We start from the raw sequence: 24,632 nt of genomic DNA on the forward strand, positions 1-24,632 counted from the left end.
CTCGCGAAAGCCATCGTTACCCGCTCCCGGTCCCTGATCAGATGCCGACCAATCTTGTACCTCCATCCGTCGGTTACTTGCTAGATCGATCTTTCAGATGTTGATGCAAGAAGTATCTTAATCAACATCGGAAACGGTAAGATCGACCGGTGTACTGAGTCTAGTCCCAAACAGAAATGTTTGGTAGACTCATAACCGGTGCGATCTTACCTTTCCGATGTTGATTATCCCGACCCCGCCACCCCTACAAGTTTGGTCCGAGTAGGGGATCCCAAGTCGGATAAGGATTTATCATATGGTGTGACGTCACCTTTTGGGTGAGTCCACCGGGGATCGGGGTTTTTGTTATTTATTCATTTATGTGGGACAAAATGACTATTGGTTTTTTCCGCATCTCGGGATCGATGCAAGAAGTATCTTAATCAACATCGGAAAGGTAAGATCGCACCGGTTATGAGTCTACCAAACATTTCTGTTTGGGACTATTTTTCCCCACAAAATGTTTTCACTATTAGATATGACTATGTCATATTGCAGGCCGAAGAAATGAGGTAAAGCATGAAGCAATACCTTTGACAGTTCCAACAAAATACTAATTGCTGTAGCGATAATTTTGTTTTGTTGGATAAATGTGATGTTTACCTTGACTGTGTGTCCACACAGGCAACCTTTAACTCCACCCAACTGAGTTAGCAATTTACCTTTTTTGCACAACAATGTAATGATAGGGTCCGTTGTTCTGTTTTATTAGACTATAACAAAGTTCAGTTTGATTTATGCTAATATTAAGCGCCCCCTTCAGTTGACTTGAATGCCAGGGGCACTAAGCAAGTCAAATATACATTGGTACTATACTTTTGTTATCCCCCTAACATAGTTCAGCAAGAAAGTGGGATATTACGATGTCTGTTCCTTCAGTGTGTAATAGACGATATCATAGAACATTCAGTAAAATCATGTCTTTTCATTATTTCACTTTTGCACAGGACACAAATTACAGTGAGATACATGTAGTTGGATTGATGCACTTACAAGATGGCGGCAAGATTGGACAAAAACTGTCATTTGAAGAAACTAGGCAATCCTTCATACCCACCTCTTCTCTCATCTGGACTCAACCAACTTAGACAACAGTCTGCTTTCTGCGATGTCACCATCATCATAGGAAATCAACGATTTCCTGCTCACAAAGCTGTTCTAAGTTGTGCCAGTGACTACTTTGAAGGGATGTTTTCATCTGGGTTTCAAGAGAGTGCAATGAGGGAGGTGACTGTTCCTGGAACTGAGGATTGTTTCACGCAGCTACTGGAGTTTGCTTACACTGGATATTTCACTCTCTCTATCCAAACAGCTGCTGGGATTCTAAGAATGGCTAATTATATGATGTTAACAGATGCAATGAAATTGTGTGCCGAGTATCTTTGTGATGTTAAAGAGAACCTCTCCATTGATGACTGTTTTGAGGTGTGGGCCATTTCATGTAATCATGACAGTCTGTCAGATGTTGCCAAGTTGTATCAGGAGCACCTTGTTCAGAACTTTCCTGAGTGTGGTAGATCTGAAGTGTTTTTGGAGAATGCATCTGCAGATATTCTGATGGAAATGATGGAGAATGATGATATTGAGACCGACGCATGTTCTGAAGAACAGGTTAGTGTTTTAATTTCAATTAAATTGCTAACATTAACAATTGAAGAGCTTTGTTTCAAAACCCCTTGCATCCACTTTTGGCTGAAATTGAGTTATTGACATGACATTATAAAGTGTGGGTAAAAATACACATTTTGGTGGTTGTTTGACCTTCATACCACTTTCCCTTCCGGAGATATGGTATATTTCCCGTTTGGGAAATTTTAGGGAATTTCCGGAAATCTGAACATAAAATGAATATAGAATTGTGTTGTTTTAATTTTTTGATGTATACTAGTAGCATGGAATGTTCTTTACCTATTAAAACCAAAGGGAACTGTTTTTGGGTCACTAAAAAAAAAAAAATCATTTTAATTAACAAAAGGTGTAGCTTCGGAAATACTCAAAAAATGCCATTTTCCCGAATTTAATTAAAATTCATAATTAAAAAAGTAAAAAGTGGATGTTAAGGGGTTTTGCAACAAAGCTCTTCAATTAATAATTTTGCTCCTGTAGGAATACTACCTGATAGCTACACCACTGCCATTTGTTGTTACAATGCATGGTATTTTATGTTTTTGCAGGGATGGATCCAGGTTTTTAGGGTTGATGTGGTTGAGAATGGGTCAGTACTGGCTCTGGGGACTGGAAACACATCAATATTTTTGTCCAGCCTAATCTGTTGTGTAATTTCCAATTATATTATATAACTACAGATTCTACAAGTAGTGATAGCCTGGCTGAAGTATGATTGGGAACAACGCAAAGTCAGTGTAGTGCACCTTCTAAAGAAGGCACGTCTTGGGTTGGTGCAAGTTGAGAATCTGAAGCAGATCCTTGGTGAAGAGATCCTAGATGTTCCAGAGTGTAAGGACATGGTAGAGGAGGTTATCAGGCTGAATGCTACCAAGGATGAAGCAGATGTCCCACTGATTGAAAGCCATCCAGAGTTATTTGCTTCAAGAAATACAGTAACAGTACGTATCGTCATATTTGCAAGGTTACAATGTCTTACACCTTTGTGCTTGTTTGCCCATCTGTAACTATTCAAAATTACGCTCCTGGTCTGTGAGGTGATTGTGAACAGCTTGATGAGCGTAAAATTTATCAAAATTACGCTCATGTTCTGTGACATGATTGTGAACAGCTTGATGGGCGTAAAATTTATCAAAATTACGCTCCAGTTCTGTGACGTGAATGTAAATTAAGCATCAAGGTGCTAGATATGGTAACCGTATGTTTTGTTCCACTGATTTAGGCAAAACTGAAAGGAGACGAAACAAGTCTGCATAAGTCGGATTAGGAGACGAAACAAGTCTGATGCACAGCATCATCATCCCTATATCTTTGTGTCAAAAATTGCCGTGATAGTACGGCGAGTCCACTCGTTTTTCAACAGCTACGCATGGCGGTTTTGTGCGAGATAGGCCGAGCGACTCAGGCTAAGCATATCATTTACACGATATGAGATACCTCAGAGTTTCTATTCTACACGTTTTTACGATTTACGCATGCTCAGTACCCCATATGATGTTGTCATTACAAGAAAATTTGATTTGTTGTGAGGTAAAACTCAGGTTTTGTTTTCAATACACTAGCTGGAAATTCAATACACTCAGCGACGATTGCTATTTTCTTTAAGCTGATATATTCTACTGCATTTTCACCATAACGATTTTTAAATCGTACATTAAAAATGTGATATATTCAACTGTTTGAGAATTATAATCATATAAAAGGAACACGCATAGCCCATTCCGCTCAGGTCCACGTGCTGTATAGAATATTAAATCACATGTCTATAATACAATGCACCATATCGAGACACTTGCAACTTTCTTTAAATAGAATTTAAATAGAATTGAATACATCTCTACATTTTGAGTTTGTACTTCACCACTGAGCGATCTAGCGATCGATTTCTAGCCAATTAGATAGGACTCCTTTTCTTGCGTTCGGTGAAATACCAATCGCCCGTTGCTCACCAATGGAGTATTTTAAAGACATGATTCATTGCAGGGAAAAAAATGTTTATAATACAGGGTGTCGACACTGCACAAGTAGCTTCAATGCCTAAGTTCCCAGTTTTTGATGAGACTCTTACCCAAAGGTTCTAACACCAAATGGGTTGCTGGTAGGTATAGTTGGAATATCAAAAGTTGTTACATTAGGCTGAAGGTGAGTTGGTTCTGGAACATCTACCACATGTTGAGTGGTAGGGGTTAATGTTACAGGAGTTGTAATGGTTTCACAAAGAGATGAAGCATGACTAGTCTGGGTTCCTGTTGTACAGAGTTCTTGTTGACAGGTAGTTTGGGTTGAAGTTGTCATAGTAACAAGCTGCTGATCAGTTTGGGTGCCAACTGACATATATTCCTGTCGACTAGTCGTAGTAGTAGTAGACCTTATAGGTGTGGAGGTTACAGGTAAACCGGCTGTGAATGATATTTCCTCATCAGAATCACTGGAAGTCATAGAGACATTTGATACCCGGCTGATAAGTAAGTTACCAATGCGATCTTGAAGAACTGAGGATACCCATGTGGAATGTTGGCTTCCTTGTACAGACATGGTGCACTTAGTAGGGTAGCAAGTGATGGTTACAGCTAGTTCACAGCATCTAAAGATGAGACCATGTTGCTTGCCCTTGTCTTCCGGTGATGGATACAGTAATGTCAGTTCACTTATAATAGAGTCAAAATATTCTGGGTTGATTGATACAGTGGTTGAAATAGACTTGGGTTCAATAATCCATTTTGAATCCCCAAAATGTCATCATGAGAAAAACCAGCAAAAGATAGGTTAAAGTTTGCAAGGGTTCTGTGCATAATACTCCATGCTGAGTGCATTGTCTGATGAAAGGAAGATGCCATTGTCAATCAATAACCAATTGTTACTCCTTGTAAACTTGGATCAATACAGGATGTAGCTGGTAGACATGAAGACAACTTAATATGTAGAAAATATATGAAGACAGCACAGAATTTCAAACTAAATTCATTAAAATCTCCACAAATATATCAAAATCAGCAATGAAAATTATATGTAGAGATTCCTGGTGATAAGTCCAAGATGATGATATAAATTTTAACAGCAACACGATAGATTTTCAGCAACAACAAGTCAATCAAATGAGAGCTCAAGATATGTGTGTGCACACCTCAGGAAGTATCATGTGACCTTTAATAGCAATTAGGTCTAGGTCCAGGGACACTCCAAAACCTAAAAAAAAAAAAATTAAAATAATGTTTTTAAATTTTTTTCCTGTTTGTATAGGAAGTTAAACATAAAGGATGTGTATACTTAGTGTTAGAACTTAGTCAGTTCCCTCGGATCGCGATGTCCAAACAGTAGAGGCGCGTAGCCCCGACATCGAGGCGCGCAGCGCCGAGACGTGTAGAGGCGCATAGCGCCGACATCGAGGCGCGTATTGCTTGTGGTATGGTAGTAGTCGGACCTCATATAAATTACTTGTGCTATTGGGCAATGGCAGAGAGGCTCTATACTAGAGCTAACTTAGTGTGTGATGCTGATGATGTATTTTATTGTGCCAATAATATCACAAATGTTTCAGATGAAGAAGAAAATCATGAGTGTTAGGTTAAATGCTGCATCAATTTGGACTTGGAAATTATGGACAATGATGGTGCAGATAGTGATAAATCAACCAGGAAGTGACTATGAAATTCGCAATAGCGACAATGTTCAGTCTTCCAAATTTGATAACTACAATTTTGTAAGCTTTGGGGTTTCATTTCCTGATAAAAAGGGTGTCTGGCTAAAAAGCATGGGGAAAAAATAAAAGTGTGGAGGGTTGACAAACAGTTTTAGATATGATATGTTCTTCTGCTTGTTGTGTATTATTATATTTTAATGAAAATTCAGGCTGATGGCTGCTTCTGTTTTTCCATTTCCAGGGACAATTAACCACATTTGGTGGGGACTTCTTATGCAAAACAAATTCTGGTTGCTACAAGCTTAATCATCTGAACAATTTCCCCTACAAATATCCATATTTGGATGAATATGAAAATGGCTTCAGTTACATGGCGATGGTTTATGACAGCAAGGGGATATACGCTGCTTTAGGAATCATAGATGATTATGACTTTTTTCACAATAAGGATGACATGTATCATGAGGATGCACCTATAGATGTACAGCTGATGCATAAAAGTTGGTTACGTAAGAAGAATTTCTTCAAGTTTGATTGGGAGAGAAATGAATGGACTGTGCAAAAACCAATGAAGACAGTGATGACGAGTCCTATTCTTGACTTATATAGGTTGAGTGATTACATATATGCAGTTGGAGATGATGAGTATGGTGACTGTTTTGTGCAACGTTACAGTCTGGTCAGTGACGAATGGGACAAATGTGTTCGAGTATCGGTGCCGGAGAGGTTACGTGTAAGTGTTGAAGAGCATGCTGTAGTAGAAGGGCATATTTTATTTAAAGCCCATTACATGAACTCCTATGACAATGAAGTTGTATACCTGCTGTATAGTGTCACAGCTAATGCAATATCTCTAGTCCACAACAACAGCAAACATTGTTTGTTTGATGAACCAAATTCATTCGATGTTGAGCTTGAAGTTGATGATGCAGGGATATTGTACTTCAGGCGTCGCATGGTCCATGAGGAAGTCCCTTTCTGGCAACTTCACAGGGTTATTTGTGACTTCGACAAAGACATACCATCTATTACTATTCAAGCAAAACCAGATGTGGAGGCATCAGTTGATTGGTACCAAGTAGATCAGAAAGAACCACACAGACCACTCTTATCTTTCAACACACGTAAGCTAAGAATGGCAAGGAAGGCTGAGGAACATTGTTTGTGTAATACATGTTTTGGAAGAAGAAGCCAGTTTTATCTTAAACCTGCCTTGATAAGGAACACGATTTTGCAAGCTAATGCTGAAGTTGACTCTGTTGCATCCAATTTGGCTTCAGATACACACTCTAGTAACAATTGATGAGATCTGATGTTAGGAAGCTGACATTGTCACATTAAAGTATAACTTTGGTGCAAATTATGCAAGCTGGTCAATAATGAAATGTGTAAATCTTGCCTACATGTAGAATCGTAAAATTAATAGCTTTTCCAAGATCTGAATTTTACATATATGATAAGTTTTCTAACCGCCTATTAGTTTTAAGACAAAATTACAGTTTTATACAATTTTCAGGGACAAGTGATCCTGTCAGATTCTGGAGACTTCATATGTAAAACAAAGTCTGGTTGCTATGTGCTACATCACCTTAATTACTTCCCGGTCAGATATCCATTTCTAAATCCACCTTTTAAATCCACCATGATTTTTGGCTCCAGCGAAGCTAAGGAGTCATCGTCATCAGAACCGTAGGGTTACACAATACAGTGTTGGTTTTTATGCTAAGGAATTTTTTGTGCTTGGCTTTAGGTTTTCAAATTGGTTTCTAAGTTTTGCCAAATTATTTTTTCATCGATTGCACTCCCGATAGAGTTGAAATTCAGTTGAGAAAATGTGATTTTTTGTTAAAAAGCCACCATAACGAGTTATTACTTGGTTCCCCAGTGTGCTAGAGATTATTTTGGTCTGTATAATTTAACCTTGCGTGACAATGGCGCAAACCAACGGAAGTTTAACATTAAAATGTCTTAAGATTTTAGTACTCTCAGGTTCAGATTCAAAAGTTATTTTGACTTTCTTAACTTTTCTTAACTATTTCTTTACAATTTAAATAAAGAAATAGTTAAGGAATATCAAAAAATAGTCATGAAAATTGTCGAATCTTGAATAAATCGGAACAAAATGAATTTCCTAGTGGACTATTTTCCTTGCGCAAGTGCAAATTTTTGCTTTTCCGGTAACGCGGTTATCTCCCAATGATGTAATGCGTAATTATCCAATCAGTGCTGTCCTTAGAAATTAGCCCCAAAATGAACCAATCACAGACATCGTAATGAACAGTCTTTGGCAGTGGAACAAGTCAACAAACAAAAACAACCAAGATGTCTGCCCCCACATGAATACACATGACAGATGTCGCCGGCGAAATTGCACTACGATAAGTCGTAAACATGGTTAAAACAAATTAAATTAAATATGTCAAAGGACAGATTGTTACTCTATTTGGTAAAAAATATCCCAAAGAGAGATCGCAAGGTGTCTGGGAGACTAGGAGTAGGAGCAGTACTACCTCTACGATCGATGCAACTTTCAAAGTCGGGCGATCTTTTCCTTTAGACCACCCTCGCTATATAGGGACTAAATTATTACGTTTGCATCAAGGTTTAATTTTGCATCAAGGTTAAACAGTTGCCAAACACTTTGAAGTCAAGGTTTAATATATTTGAAGGAGGGCAGGGCTTCGATAAATGAGGGAAATTATGGGGTAAAAAACAAGGTTAAAACAACTTTTTGCAAACAAGTGAAAACGCCTATTATGCTCGAAGGTTTTTGTCTTAAAAAACAATTTAAAAATTATCGGAAAAACGAGAAACGTACCTTCATAAAAGCAGCATCACTCCCGTTACATGAAAAGATGATCAGATGAGAGGAAAGTGGCAAAGAATTTGTGAAATGAGGGAATTTCTTAAAGAAAAATACATTGTGTTTTTCGAGAAATTCGCCATCTTGAATAAATTCAGAATTGCGTCACGCAGAAAAAACTGTCAAACGCGTTTGAAAATGCTTCATACGCGAGCGTTAATCACTGTCAAAGCGAGCGTATATCAAGTGCTCGTGCTATCGGTTTCTGAGTTTGCATCACCGGTTTTGCATTCAGCTCTTTTACGTCCAAAATTGCGATAAAAACAAAATAAAGCTTGTTCGACAAAGTAAAAGGTATGTTTGAATAGTTAAAAACATGTTTAACCTTGATGCGAAAGTTTAATTTGATAAAATCGTAATTTTAACCCTTTATAACTCGGGTGGTCTAAAAGAAAAGATCGCCAAAGTCGGAAACCACTCAGTCATCAGCCATCATCATGGCATATGCTCATGCACATGATGCACTCATGGACTACATAGCACCATAGGTATTAATTACTAATACCTATGATAGCACTGGTACATCATGGGTACATGTACGTAAACCCGGGACGTAAACATGGTAAAGTCATAGTATTACTACTAGCCACTGAGTGAATTCAATCACCAAACCAAACATCCTTTTTCAACTGGCTTTTAAAAAAATTAAAAAAATAGATAATTACGATGGCCCAAATATTTTCTCAAACATAAAAATATAAATGCCCAAAGACAAGTAATAATAATATAATATTGAATAAATTATGCCCACATAATACGCAACGTCTATCTGTCTGTCAGTTTACTCCAGAACTCTAGTTTCGAATTAGCCTCAAACATCATGGCCCTGTTCCTTCCTCACTAGGGCCCTGAATGCCATACGTACGTACAAACGGGGCACCGTGAAGTCACGTCGCGGTGATGACGCAGTGTGAGTACCTCGGGCTAGTTTCAATTTGTACACGCTTCACGCATTCCATGCTAGAGTGCTTTGCTATCGTTTTTCAGGCAGACAGCAGTGCAATTTTTTGCAGTTTGCACTGGAGGTTCATTCTGTTAATGTTGAAATTTGGATGAAAGTTATTTCGATGAGTCAACTGCATCTTTTGAGCAAGATTTGCCTTATTTTGCCGAAGAGTGAAATGTAATTTTAGCAACATTTTTGATGCAATCGCCTGTTGTGATCGGCTGTGTTTACTTCTGAACTTCCATTATTACACGGTGTCATTCTTCAGCAAATCCGACTAGATTTTGAATGCAATGTAGAATGTGAAGCTATCGGTGAGCAAATTCTTATTTTTTCGGAGACTAGGGGTCGCGTGTTCCTCAAACTTGGTGGGTGGGTGCATCTTGACCCGAGACAGAACAAGTTTGTTTTGGCAAGTGGGTCAAGGTCACCCGAGGTCATTTGAGGTCAAATTAGTAAAATTGTCATGGCAAGCATTACAAACTTGGTGGGTACAGTCAACATTTAGAGCCAAATTTTTGGAAGGTCATTTCGGGGCACCAGAGGTCATCTGAGGTCAAATTAGAAAAAACTGTCCTATGGGCATGAAACTTGGTAGGTACAGTCAACATTTAGAGCCAAATTTTTAGAAGGTCATTTTAGGGTCACCAGAGGTCACACGAGGTCAAATTAGTAAAAACTTTTGGGCGGGCATGAAATTTGGTGGGTACAGTCAATATATAGAGCCAAATTTTTGGAAGGTCATTTCGGGGTCAACACAGGTCATCTGAGGTCAAATTAATCAAAAGTGTTGGACGGGCATGGCAGGTACAGTCAATATTTGAGTCATATTTTTGGAAGGTCATTTTGGGGTCACCAGGGGTCATCTGAGGTCAAATGAGTAAAAACTGTCATATGGCCATGAAACTTGGTGGGTACAGTCAACATTTTAGAGCCAATTTTTGAAAGGTCATTTTGGGGTCAACAAGGGTCATCTAAAGTCAAATGAGTAAAAACGGTCGGACAGGCATGAAACTTGGTGGGTATAGTCAACATTTAAAGGCAAATTTTTGGAAAGTCATTTCAGGGGTCACCAGAGGTCATCTGAGGTCAAATTAGTAAAAACTGTTGTATGGGCATGAACATTGGTGGATACAGTCAACATTTATAGCCAAATTTTGGAAAGGTCATTTCAGGGTCACCAGGGGTCATCTTGAGGTCAAATAAGTAAAAACTGTCAATGGGTGTGAAGCTAGGTGGGTATCGTCAACATTTGGGAGTCAAATTTTTGGAAAGACATTTGGGGGGGTCAACAGGGGTCATCTGAGGTCAATGTAGTAAAAACTCTTGGACAGGCATGAAACTTGGTGGGTAAGTCAACATTTAGAGCCAACTTTTTGGAAGGTCATTTTAGGGTCACCTGTGGTCATCCAGTGTCAGGTCAAATTAGTAAAAACTCATATGGCCATGAAACTTGGTGGGTACAGTCAACATTTTAGAGCCAATTTTTGAAAGGTCATTTTGGGGTCAACAAGGGTCATCTAAAGTCAAATGAGTAAAAACGGTCGGACAGGCATGAAACTTGGTGGGTACAATCAACATTTAGAGCCAACTTTTTGGAAGGTCATTTTGAGGTCATCTGAGGTCAAATTAGTAAAAACTGTCATATGGGCTTATAAATAGGTGGATACAGCCAACATTTATAGCCAAAATTTTGGGAAGGTCATATCTGGGTCACCAGGGGTCATCTGAGGTCAAATTAGTCAGAACTGTCTGATGGGCTTTAAACTTGGTGGGTACAGTCAACATTTGGAGTCAAATTTTTGGAAAGTCATTTTGGGGTCACCAGGGGTCATCTGAGGTCAAATTTGTAAAAACTGTCGGATGGGCATGAAACTTGTTAGGTATAGTCACTTTTTAGAGTCAAATTTTGGGAATGTCATTTCAGAGTCACCAGGGTCATCTGAGGTCAAATTAGTATTAACTGTCATGAAACTTGGTGGTACAGTCACCATTTAGAGCCAAAGCCTTATTCAGACTAACACTATTCTTGACATAGGCCTACTACTTGTATATAATTATATTTTGATGTGTTTTGGCCCATTTGGACTCATTTCCACCCGCTTCGATCCATGTCGCTAATTCCCTAAATTGATTGATGTATCATTGTATGCTCTGCAAATGAGATAGCTACCAACCTACCAGATGTACCTGTTGGGGGAATGTGATCTGTCACATACTCAAATGATTTCACTTGTTGCCCATGCGACTCCAAGAACAATTACTTTCACTTTCACCAAAAAGCGCAGAGCCACAGCGCCATTGGTGCTCTTGTTTCAAATCACATGGATAAAGGTGACTTAAGTCTGCTTGTTGTTGACAACGTGATACATGCCGCTTGTGGAATTATCGAACATGCAGAGGAGGATGAAGCCTGGCTATTTAAAGAAGATGCACCCCATGATGCACAGATGATGTATGATGATTGGGTGGAAGAGAAGAATTTCTTCAAGTTTAATTTAGAGAGTAATAAATGGACTGTTCTAAAACCAATGAAGACAGTGATGATAAGCAATTATCTTCACTTACATAAATTGGATGATTACTTATGTGCAGTTGGTATTAATTATGAAGACCATAATGAATTTGTTATACAACGTTACAGTTTGGTAAGCAATGAATGGGAATATTGTGTTCCACTGTCAGGTATAGGTAAGCCAATAGCGATTTGGGATCATGCTGTGGTCGAAGGACATATTTTGTTTACATGTTTGGTAGACTCTATCACCCCGGATGATATTGAGCCATATGTGATCTACATGCTGTATAGTCCTATGTCTAACACTTTCTCTATAGTGCGCAATAACAGCAAAGATTGTCCAGTTACTGACTCCCATATCTTTGTAGACAATACCAGTGTATACTTTGGTATGGTCAAGGAATATCAATTCCAAGATAAAACAAAGGCAAACTTGTGGAAACTTCACAGGGTTAAATATGACTTTGGCATTGACACACCTTCTATTACAGTACAGAAGGAAGCAAATGTGGAGGCATCAGTTTGCAGGTACAAGGCAGATCTGAAAGATCTATGCAGACCATTCTTGACTTTCAACAGACGCAAATTAGAAATGGCAAGCTGATGTCAATGTCATTCTGATGATCCCAGAAGTAGAGTGCTAGCAAGGCTGAATTTTGATGCAGTCTTTGATCTTGAATCTGTCTTCAAATTGAACAATGCCCCGGACAATGCCCAAAGCTTGATAATTGATTTCACCAAGTGATGATTCAGATTCACAAGCAGCGTGTGATTCTGGGACCAATACAGAAGCAAATTAGATTTCACCAAGATGATTCAGATTCCTAAGCAGCGAGTGATTTCGACTTCAATACTGAATTGATATTCGATTTGATAACCAGACACTTATTTCAATGTAAAACTGAAAATAAAGATATCAAGCTTTGTTAGAGTTTCACATGTGCTTGCCGGTATCAGGTACTCTCTTTGCCCATGTAACTAAAGCAATAGCCTAGCTGTAGTGCATATGAAGACCTTGAATATTATTGCCAGTACAACGTTACATTTATGATTTAAATGTTCATTAATGTGACTATAGTTGTCATTGCAAGGATTTTTACAGGCTGATATTTAGAACTAGTAAATTTAGTTAACGGCCATTACCATTATATTATACATGTTGTGAAAGAATACTTCTATATGAATACCATACAATAATGAACCTCCAAATAAATTTGACTAATACAATGTACATGACTTACCTGTTTGATACCATAAATTGAAATCTATAATCACAAAAATCCAAACCTTGTTGCTGCAACATGTATGTAGATATCACTTTGTTGTTTCTTTTTTGAGAGAGAGAAAAAGCACCCACCAAACTAAATTCTTGATACAGATTTTCCTGTATGATTTGCTATGTCTATAGCAGGCAGGGCTTTTCAGACTTTTATTCCCATCATCCAAATTTCATATGAATAATTTGGCACCACCCACCGCATTATACAAATACAAATGCTGTTACTTTCCAAAACTTATCAGCAGTTTACCTGGCAAAATTTCTGAGTTGTCGCGTTGACCAGCCATCAGAATGACTTTACAGGGACAAATGGGTATGAAGTGCTCGAAAATGTGTAATTTTAATCCTACAATTGGTTAAAATTGGGTTACATGACTTATACAATGGTATCTTGCACTCTAATTCATGTCCCACAACCCCTCTTGAAAGAGGCTGTGACCCCCAAAAGGGTTGCGACCCACAGTTGGGAACTGCTGGTCTATATAGCATTGCCATATGGGTCATTATTTCTCAAAAAAAAAAAAAAAAATATGATTTTACACCTCACCCCCTTCAAATTTGTTCAAAATTGGTATACAGGGTGATTTTGGCTGTAAAGCTCAAATTTCAAATTTTAGCTTAATCGGATGTCACGGTTTTCATTTAGCTATGCCCATGCCCATTTTTGGCGATTTAGCGAAAAAATGGCAGCGCCATCAATATTATCGAGACCATATCTCCGTAACCGTAGGTCCTACTGAGCTGAAACTAGTGGTGTCATTTTTTAGCTTATCTCTCAAAGAATCCAAATCTACTATCATTTAGTGTGTAGGAGGAAGAGAAAAATATGACCTTTTTTTTTCTGTACTTTGACCTTGAATTTGACCTTGTTGCTTACACGTGACCCATGGGCTAATTTATGCGTTGGAATTACACCTCCATATGTTGTCTACATAATATCAAAAATTGGAGGGTAATATTTTTTGTTTTCTTGCTAGGCTTTCATAAAGCAAGCATATGGTTGAAAAACTGTAATTTTGTATGTAGGCTCAGTATATTGTACACATGATACTATTATAATATAGGCCAATTGTATATAGGCCTATATCTACATGCATTAAATACTTATTATCTACGACTCTGCATTAAATACATATGTTTTCACCTGCATGCTTACTTTGTGAAAGTCTAGCAAAAAAACCAAAAATATTACCCCTCCTATTTTTTGATATTTTGTAGATAACATATGAGGGTATAATTCCAACGCAAATTCGTCTCGCTGTCACGTGGGCAACAAGGTCAAATTCAAGGTCAAAGTACAGAAAAAAAGGTCACAAATTTTCTCTTACTCCTACATACTAAATGATAGCAGATTTGGATTCTTTGAGAGATTAGCTAAATAATGACACCAATTTCAGCTCAGTAGGACCTACGGTTACGGAGATATGGTCGCGACAATATTGATGGGCGCGCCATTTTTCGCCGAAATCGCCAAAAATGGGCGGGCATAAAAAACCAGACGTCCGATTAAGCTAAAATTTGAAATTTGAGCTTTGCCAGCCAAAATCACCCTGTATACCAATTTTGAACAAATTTGAAGGGGGTGAGGTGTTTCCCATTGGGTGAATTGAGAAATAATGACCCATATTTACAAGGGTTTGTTTGCTATATACTGTATGAACATATGATTGCTATGTTAGAGACTAACATAGGGGTTAGACAACATTATCACATTGTTTTGTTGTACAAAACTAAAGCCATGTGACATAGGTGTTGGTATAGCTGATGGCAAAGCTTAGCCATAATTTGAAGCCATTGTGATCAAAATCAAAACCAAGAAGGTTTTTTAGCTCAATTTGCAAAGCAAATTGAGGCTATAGACATGATCCGGATTTTCTATGTTTTTTCTTTCTCTTGCTACATCGTTTGAGTAATGGAGCTGGTAATTTGAGGTGGCGATCTTTGCAAGTTTGTTCATGAAAGTTACTTATTTTGCTGGGAAAAATGGACAGGAAGTGTGCTTTTTCGAGCAATTTGTCACAAAAAATTGTGCAGTTTCACAAGAATAATCTCATTCCTAGATTTCTTACATGCTACACCAGGGTTAACCTTGGTGTTTTAAGCAATATAAGTCATCTGTTACATGTTTACATTTTAGCTTTGCCAATGATGTTACTGTGTTTTATGGAGGTTTAGATTTGGAGCATGTGTATTTTTGCAGTGACCTCTCAGATATTTGTGAGGATAGTTTTACATAGTAATTATTTTTTATGTGAGATTGTAAAATTCTAAAGCTCTTAAATATGCATAAACCACTAAAACCTAATGTCAACAGTAGAGTGTTTGTTCAAGTGCTTGACAAGGACAAAGTAATCAGGGTTGCCAAGCTCATGGTTTGGTAGCCCAAATGGGTAACTTTTGAAGATTTTCCCTGAGACTTCCAACAACTTCCTGTCACACAGAAACTGATGGTTAAGAAAAAAATTGGGTGGCTTTTCAGAAATGCAGGTGCAATTTGGATGTCTTGAAGCCTACATTTATTTAACTAATTAACAGACACAGATAAATTTGGGGTAAACATAGTAATTGGAATCCTTGAGAGCGTTCACATGGTAGATTTCCCCCCAAGTTTTTGTCCGAGAGCCGCTTTGCTCAAGCAAAAATTCCTCGGTGTGGACATGCCTAAAGACAAATATTTATTACTGCTAATATTCCTGTCAGTTTATACCTGAAGATATTTGGTGCCCATTCATTTATTTATTATTCATTAACAATTTATATGCACAATAACCTCAGCACCTTGCCTCCCTCCTGAGCAGTGGCATTGAGAGCTAGGGGGAAAGTTGCATCCCCAACACAGAAATTTCCAGTGATGAAAATGGGGATGGGGATCGGAGTATGTCATTAAAATGACTGAAAAAGGTCAAAAATTGACAAATGGGGACAGAGTTTGGCTTTACTCCCGCACACTAAAATGCTGGCTATGCTGTTGTTCCTAAGGCCACCTTTGTTTCAGATGGACATTTTATTGTGAAAGGACCTATATGTCATTGCACAAGAAATACAATAAAAAAATTCCACATAGCCCCTGAATTAAAAGTATTTAATTATTTTTGTAATCACTCAAAAGCATTTTGTGAGAATTTTACATATGAACTAAGTGCTATTCAATTTTTATGGGCGTTTTTATTTTACATGTAAAGTCTATGGGGGTGATGATTAGAAATGGACAGCAATATTGAAAACCCCTCATTTTGGGCCATTTTAGTCACTAAAATGACCATAAAAAAGAATAGCACTTAGTCCGGCTGTAAAATTCACACACAATGCTACCTTAGTGAGTACAAACATAATTAAATACATTTCATTCGGGGGCTGTAGCAAAAAAAATTCCTATACCTTAAAGCCTTAATATACGATCTTATAATATGAAATTGGTTAATTTTTTTCAAACCTGATTTTTTTTGCATATTTGTAATGTTTACACATGTCCCAACTTGCACCTAAATGGAATCGGCCAAATTTGTTGTCTTTGTAGGTCAACAGAGCAAAGTTCGACATATTATCATAATTTTAAAAATTATGATAATATGTCCTCCCATAGAACTGCATGTTAAATGGTCAAAATAACTAGTGGGGTTTCTTTCACTTTACCTCGTTATTTCAACTTAAAACGGACAGCAACCCTTCGGGACCGGCAGTTATTACTAATATTATTTCAACATTTTGAATAAAGAATAACAAAATTAAAATTTGACGTAAATCGTACATTAAGTCTTTAATGGTCATGGAACAAAGGTGGAGGGCCCTGTTGCACATAAATGACCTTTATATACATGTACATTATGCCACGTAAAATTAAAATTTTGTTTCACATCCCCACCATGAGAAGTGGATCTAATGTAACACCAAGATACTTGAATTCATTTGTATGATCAAACATGTCATATTGTTGAACTTGGTAAGAATGTGAGATGCACCAAATACTATATTATTTAGTTTTATTGTTAATGTTGGGAGTTAACTCGTTTTTATAAAACCAACTAGCAATATTCTTGACATAAAGAAATGTTATAAACACAATTAAATACCAGTATATTAAAAAAAAACAATTTGATATATTCAACGGTTTATACAGGGTGTCCCAAAAAAAGAGGCCCCTCATTGCGCCCTCTTTTTCGCCTATTTCTGAAAAGTTGAGCAAATATATTTTGGTATGTAAAGAAACCTTTAATTGTTAGCTTTAATAAACCAAAACAATTATTTCAATCGGCTTACAACTTTTGAAGATATGTCCCTTTAAAGACAAGTACCCGTTTTTCACTCTGTCCACGGATAGCAAACAGAGTGGTTGGGATGGGTCATGCTGTGGAGTGGCCTGCAAGATCACCAGACCTCACATCACTTGATTTCTTCATTTGTGGCAAAATCCAAGATATTTGCAAACGTATTACTGCTATATTCACAAGTATCCGGCGCACAAGGTTAGTACGCAAAGCAATTGATGCAATGAGGACTAGGGCTGAAACCTGTATTTGTCTCGGAGACAACCAGGTAGAGGGCAGAGCAGCACAGTAAACTCACTTCAAAAGAACCAAAGACAAACTAAACAGCCATTTTCGGGGCTACCTATTATTCCAAAAAGAGAAATGACTTATGTTGTCAATAAGAAGAAAGCAAGAAACAATAAAGTAAGAAAGTAAGAAACATAATAAAACAAAAAGGCATAAAATAACCGAGAAAAGCATAAGTAATTGCAAGTATAGCAAAAGAAGTCCCATCCAACATCAATCTCGCCCAAAATAATGACACTTAACAAAATCAATAACCCATAAGCCCACCGGTAAAACCCATTCCCTAAAATAAAGTTGTTATTTTATAAAGTTATCATCGAGGAATGTTTTATATTCATGCATGGTATGTGCACTTTTCAATCTTTGAAGTAGCCAAACCTCCTCCGTGGACAGAGTGAAAAACGGATACATTTCTTTAAAAGGGCATATCTTCAAAAGTTATGAGCCGATTGAAATAATTGTTTCGGTTTATTAAAGATAACGGGTACAGGCTTACATACCAACATATACTTAATCAACTTTTCTGAAATAGGAGAAAACGGGGGCGCAATGTGGGGCCTCTTTTTGGGGGGACACCCTGTACATATATCTGAACATTATATTTACGTCAAATTTCAAATAACAATTGAGCTACAGCACCCTTGGTGCTCTTGTTTTCCTTTCAACAACAATTGAAATTTGTACAAACAATTTATGGGATGTTGATATATCTGAAACATTGGAATATTGGTTGGAAGTTATGATTGACAATAGGTTAACTTGCTGCTAACTAACTTTGATGCTGACATCAGTTTTACATTTTCTAAATTGAGCTCCCTTCCAATCCATGATCCAGGCAGTTTTCATGCTGGCTAAGATCTAGGTCTTACAAGTTTAAAGTACATGATATTAATTTTACTTGCAAAACTGAGAATAGCCTACGTGCCACTTTATTTGTTTATAATATGCTTTTAAAGTAATATTTAATGTTGTTTTTCTTGCTTTGTATTATATTTTGGCATAAATTAAGGCTGATGAATTCTTCTGTTTTACAATTTTCAGGGACAATTAACCAATTTCTGTGGGGATTTCTTATGCAAAACAAAGTCTGGCTGCTACAATCTTCATCATCTCAATGATTTCCCCTACAAATATCCATATTTGAATGAATATGAAAATGGCTTCACTTACATGGCGATGGTTTATGACAGCAAGAAGGGGATATATGTTGCTTTTGGAACCGTGAATGATATCGACATATTTCATGAGGATGCGCCTAGAGATGTACTGCTGTTGCATAAAAGATGGTTAGGAGAAAAGAATTTCTTCAAGTTTGATTTGGAGAGTAATGAATGGACTGTGCAAAAACCAATGAAGACAGTGATGACAAGTGCTACTCTTGACTTATATGGGTTGAGTGATTACATATATGCAGTTGGGGACAATGAGGGCGGTGACTGTTTTGTACAACGTTACAGTCTGGTCAGTAACAAATGGGATCAATGTGTTCCAGTGTCAGTCCCTGGGAGGTTAATAAGTGTTGAAGACCATGTTCTAGTCAAAGGACATATTTTGTTTAAATGCCATGACAAGGATCACCCTGGCTGTAAAGTATACTTGCTGTATAGTGTCACGGCTAATGCAATATATCCAGTGCGCAACAATAGCAAAAATTGTGTTTTTGATTTTGAGTTTGAAGTTGATGATGGAGGGATATGTTACTTCAGGCGTCACATGCTCCTTCGTGAGAGTGGTTTCTGGCAACTTTACAAGGTTATATGTGACTTTGACAACAGCATACCATCTATTACTGTTGAAGCGAAAGCAGATGTGGAGGCATCGGTTAGTTGGAACCGGGTAGATCAGCAAGAACCATGCAGACCATTCTTATCTTTCAACAGGCGTAAGCTAAAAATGGCAGACGAGGCCGAGGAATATTGTGATTGTCAAACAGGAATCGGCAGCAAGTTTGATCTTGAACCTGCCTTGATAAGGAACACAATTCTGCAAGCTAATGCTGAAGTTGACTCTGTTGCATCCATTTAGGCTTCAGACACACACTCTAGTAACAATTGCTCACAGTAGCTCACTTTCTGCGTGTTTCTACTGGGGAACGGTTGGCGGGTAATGTGGTTTAGTTTAGAGTGTTACCGGTTAATATGCTCAGTGGAAACAGATCGGTTCAGAGTGATGCGGTATGGACACCCGGCAACTGTGATCCACCTCATGAGGTAGACCATGTGGTGTGACATCCGTTATTTCTGTCAGTGGAAACACAACGGTTAACGGTTGCTGGGTGTTGAACATCTTTTATGTTGATTTCATGTATCACATCGTGACCTTAAAAGCAGCTTGGGGTCAGGAAAATACTTTCAGTACTATTTTAAGCGCCTGTAGAAACGTGGTGGTTGTTGCCTGAATTGGATTGTGGGTTACCGGGTAATACCCAGTAAAAATACAGAGTGCTCAGTGTAAACACGCTGATTGCCACATTAAAGTACAATTTTGGTGCAATTCAAACAAGGTGGTCAATGAAGTGTGTAAAAGAAGGCATTTAATATTAATAGTTAATTTTGGTTTAACGTTTTCCAACATTGTATTGAATTTACATACAATGTTTGTGTACCAACTGTCTCATGACATATCTTAGAAAGTAAGGTTATCTGAATAATCTATTAATCGACAGCTTACATGCAATAACTGATGAACTTCTAACTCGGTAGGGTAATAGATTACATGATGATCTTTTGTGCTGTATAGTTTTGTGTCATGATATTTGCATATTATTTGTATACTATAGTAATTGGTAAGCCGTGCCTTAAAATTGAAAAAGCATCCGTTCTTTAAACTAGTTCTTTTGAACTTAATGTAGATATCACCACTGATGATTCAAGTACTGTTTGATTCCAGCTTCAATACAGATTTATATTTGATTTGATAAGCTGACACTTATTTCAACGTACACAATAAAAATAGACTTTTGGTGAGTTAATGCTCTGTGTGCTAGCCATAGGCTTACAAAATAGTTTTGAGATATTTTCTCAAAATATCTACAGTTATCGCAAGAACAACATAACCATTTCTAGACATATTTGTACTCATTTTAATGCATTTTTCATGCTTATTCCAAATATGGTCATGAAAATTTACAATTCTGAAATTTTTGAATTAAGTAAAAATTAAATTGAAACTTGTCGTCTGCATTCGACACCCGCTTGGGAGAAAGTTAATTTCAAGGGTCTATGGGTAAATGAAACTAGGTGTAGTTGCACATTTTCTTGTTGGTATCAGTTCGATTTTTGTGCAGTATTATATTGTAACCATAGCAATTACCCTATACTCAAGATTTCAATTGAATGAACACAGTTTTAAACATCTGATCCAACCGTGATCGTATATGCATGGCATGGTTGAATTCACTTTCGCGTTATGCATACACAGTCCCCCACATGCTGGCGTACATCGCGCAGTGTACGCAAAAAAATCATCACGCTATGTCAGGCTGTGTTCATTCAATTGAAATTTCTAGTATATTTGTATTGCATATAATGAACACCTTGAATATTATTTTCAGTAATGATAAATGCTTATAATGTGACTACAGTTTGATGAGCTTGTAATCGGCGGGAATCGTTAGGCTTTTACCATTATTATGCTGAAAAGTAGACTTGTATGTTTATAATGTTAAAGCCTTAATGTACAATCTTTTTAAATTTTTAGATTTTTCTTTTTTTCTTCCAAAATGATAATATGCAATCATTATGAAAGTTCCCAATACAAAAAAAAAACACAAAAAACATTGGGAATTTGCAAAGAAACAACATCATAAACTTCACCTCTATCACTCAAAACATCTCGCACTATTTGGATTAGGACAGCGAGTGCGGCCTCAGAGTTACGCTCCCTCCACATGTGCAGGGAGCGTAATCAAACTACAGTGAATAGATTCATCAGGTTTGTACATCAAATCAAATTAGTAATTTTGCTTGTCAAAACCAGTAAGTTTTACTTACTAATATTTAATCCATCTCGTCGGAGGACTTCATCAGATGTGAGCATCTGATCCACTTTCCCGGAAACTGGCTTCCGGTTTTGAGTAGTCTTACTTCCAGTCTTCAAAAGTGGGTCAAATCGTGACTTAGGAAATAAGTGCCCTCCTCTCTGTTCATGGTCTTTGTCCCCCTCTTTCTGATCTCCATCGCTTCTCGTACTTCTCTAGACTTTCTGACATGTTCCTTGCCAAGTATCTTGGAATCCTCCCAATTGACGACATGATTTGCCCTTGCGACATGGTCGGATATGGCCGACTTTGTTTGCTCTTGCTCGGATGCCCTACGTTCTGACCGTGTGAACTTTTTATCGTTGGCTTTCTTGACTTCCGCTTGGTGTTCCATGAGCCTAATCCCAAACAGACGAGACGTCTCGCCAACATAACTGAGATCGCAATTTTGGCAGCCGATCTCGTAAATGCAATTGCCTGTTTTCAGCTTGTCTCTTTTGTCTTTGGGGTGGACCAGGATTTTTTTGAGGGTTTGATGTGGTTTCATAGTGGTGTCGACTTTGTGCTTTTTGAAAATTCTTTGAACTCGTTCAGAAATTCCATTCACATAAGGGAGCACTACCATACCCTTGCTTTTGTCCTCATACTTTTGATCTTTCTTTGCGCTAGGTTTTGCAACTGTTTTTGTTTTTGTTGCATTTTAGCTTTCACTTGGTCCACTGCCCATTTAGGATAGCCACAGTATTTCAGGGCTCCACGCACATGTTTCTCTTCATTCGCTCTATCCGCTTCATCCGTGACCACGCTGTACATACGATCAAACAAAGTTCGGACTACACCCATTTTCTGATGGAGGGGGTGTTCTGACTTAAAACTGAGATATTGGTCAGTGTGGGTTGGTTTCCTGTATACCAGGAGCTTTACCGAACCGTCAGGTTTCCGGACTATTAGCGTGTCGAGGAATGGTATTTTGCCTTCTTTCTCTTCTTCATAGGTAAATTTTATACTGTCTGTTTTGTCGACTGTGTTGAGATGATCGGTTAGGTTTTGAACTTGACCAGCTTTTATTATTTCTAGCACATCATCCACATAACGACGCCTAATACCGTGGCTTACAATCAATGGAGGCAGTCGCGATTGCTTGCTGTTCCAAAAATTCCATAAAGAAATTTGCAATGATGGGGCTGACTGGGCTGCCCATCGCGGCGCCAAACCGTTGCCTGTATATGGCACCTCTGAATTCAAAATAGGTGGTGGTCAATATAAATTCGAGGAGTTCGATGATGTCTTCAACTTTGAGTTGACACGGTCAGAACGTAGGGCATCCGAGCAAGAGCAAACAAAGTCGGCCATATCCGACCATGTCGCAAGGGCAAATCATGTCGTCAATTGGGAGGATTCCAAGATACTTGGCAAGGAACATGTCAGAAAGTCTAGAGAAGTACGAGAAGCGATGGAGATCAGAAAGAGGGGACAAAGACCATGAACAGAGAGGAGGGCACTTATTTCCTAAGTCACGTATTTGACCCACTTTTGAAGACTGGAAGTAAGACTACTCAAAACCGGAAGCCAGTTTCCGGAAAGTGGATCAGATGCTCACATCTGATGAAGTCCTCCGACGAGATGGACGAAATATTAGTAAGTAAAAACTTACTGGTTTTGACAAGCAAAATTACTAATTTGGTAATCAAACTAGTTTTGTAGGAGACTATGGTTTGCGATCGTGGCCGACATAAAATCATAATCTAAAAAATTATGATTTTATGTCGGACCAACAGAAAATCATCCCGTTTTACTACAAATAGGGCAAATTTGACAGTTTGCTCATAGATTTAAGTTAGAACATGTGTAAGTATTACAAATAAGCCAAAAAATCGGGTTTGAAAAAAACAAAGGTAAATTCTGAAAAAAGATCGTACATTAAGGCTTTTGGTGATATATATATAGTTCACCTGTCTGGACTATTTGCATGAAAGTAGACTAAATATAGGACTTTGAATTAATAATTTGTAATGCTTCAAGCGAGATTTCAGAAGACAATTCTCGAAATATAATATATTGATATTAATCCGTGATGTTACAAGGTCCACTGATTACGAGCTGATCAAACTATATAGGCCTGGTCATTGTAAGGATTTCTACAGACTGATGTTGATGAACTAGTAGATTAAATTTACCTGCCATTAAACATGTATTATAATATAGCCTACATTTTGTGAAAGAATATTTCTAAAACCTACAATAATGAATCTCCAAATAAATTTGACCAAACATAATCGCAAAAATACCCTCCAACTTCATCCAAACCCTTGATGTTGCAACATGTAGGTACAATGTAACAAGTGGCGTACCTGGGGGATTTTCCTCACAGATATTTTCAGGGATGAAAATGGGGACGACAAAGAGTAAAATGTCATTAAAATGGTTGAGAGTGGGCCAAACAATTTACAAATGGGGACGATAATTTGGCTTTGCCCTCCACTCTAAAAGGCTGGCTCCGGGATGGAGCTGGCTACACTGCTGTAGATAACAATATGTTATTGCTTGCTGTATTTTTTGTGTTATTATATTTTGGTAAAATTAAGGCTGATGACTGCTTCTGTTTTACAATTTCCAGGGACAATTAACCAAATGCGGTGGGAACTTCTTGTGCAAAACAAAGTCTGGTTGCTACAAGCTGAATCACCTCAACAATTTCCCCTACAAATATCCATATTTGAATGAATATGAAAATGACTTCAATTACATAGAGATGGTTTATGACAGCAAGGGGATATATGTTGCTTTTGGAACCATAGATGATAACGACATTTATCATGAGGATGCACCTAGAGATGTACAGCAGAGGCATAAAAGATGGTTAGGAGAGAAGAATTTCTTCAAGTTTAATCTGGAGAGTAATGAATGGACTGTACAAAAACCAATGAAAAGACTGATAACAAGTGATACTCTTGTCTTATATAGATTGGACAATTACATATATGCAGTTGGGGATGATGAGAGTGGTGATTGTTTCCTACAATGTTACAGTCTGGTCAGTAATGAATGGGACGAATGTGTTCCAGTGTCAGTCACTGGGAGGTTAATAAGTGTTGAAGACCATGTTCTAGTTGAAGGACATATTTTGTTTAAATGCCATGACAAGGACCACTCTGGTTATAGAGTATACGTGCTGTATAGTGTCACAGC

General features: G+C 37.8%; 2 protein-coding genes across 3 annotated transcripts in view; both read left to right on the forward strand.

The window, feature by feature from the left end:
* Positions 1 to 24,632, forward strand: part of LOC140171366 (kelch-like protein 25) — a 171,084-nt gene that overhangs the window by 10,848 nt on the left and 135,604 nt on the right. The window lies entirely within an intron of this gene.
* Positions 1,018 to 19,526, forward strand: LOC140171071 (uncharacterized). 2 transcript variants are annotated; one of them, XM_072194337.1, is made up of 3 exons: positions 1,018 to 1,650; positions 2,346 to 2,606; positions 18,506 to 19,526. In XM_072194337.1, exons 1-3 carry the CDS (start codon positions 1,036 to 1,038, stop codon positions 19,487 to 19,489), a joined length of 1,860 nt encoding a protein of 619 aa, XP_072050438.1. In that variant the 5' UTR covers positions 1,018 to 1,035; the 3' UTR covers positions 19,490 to 19,526. The 2 variants fall into 2 exon arrangements, with proteins under 2 accessions (XP_072050438.1, XP_072050368.1); XM_072194267.1 differs by lacking the exon at positions 18,506 to 19,526 and adding an exon at positions 5,547 to 6,732.

The sequence above is a fragment of the Amphiura filiformis genome, chromosome 1, assembly GCF_039555335.1.
Source record: "Amphiura filiformis chromosome 1, Afil_fr2py, whole genome shotgun sequence".
Lineage (NCBI taxonomy): Eukaryota > Metazoa > Echinodermata > Ophiuroidea > Amphilepidida > Amphiuridae > Amphiura > Amphiura filiformis.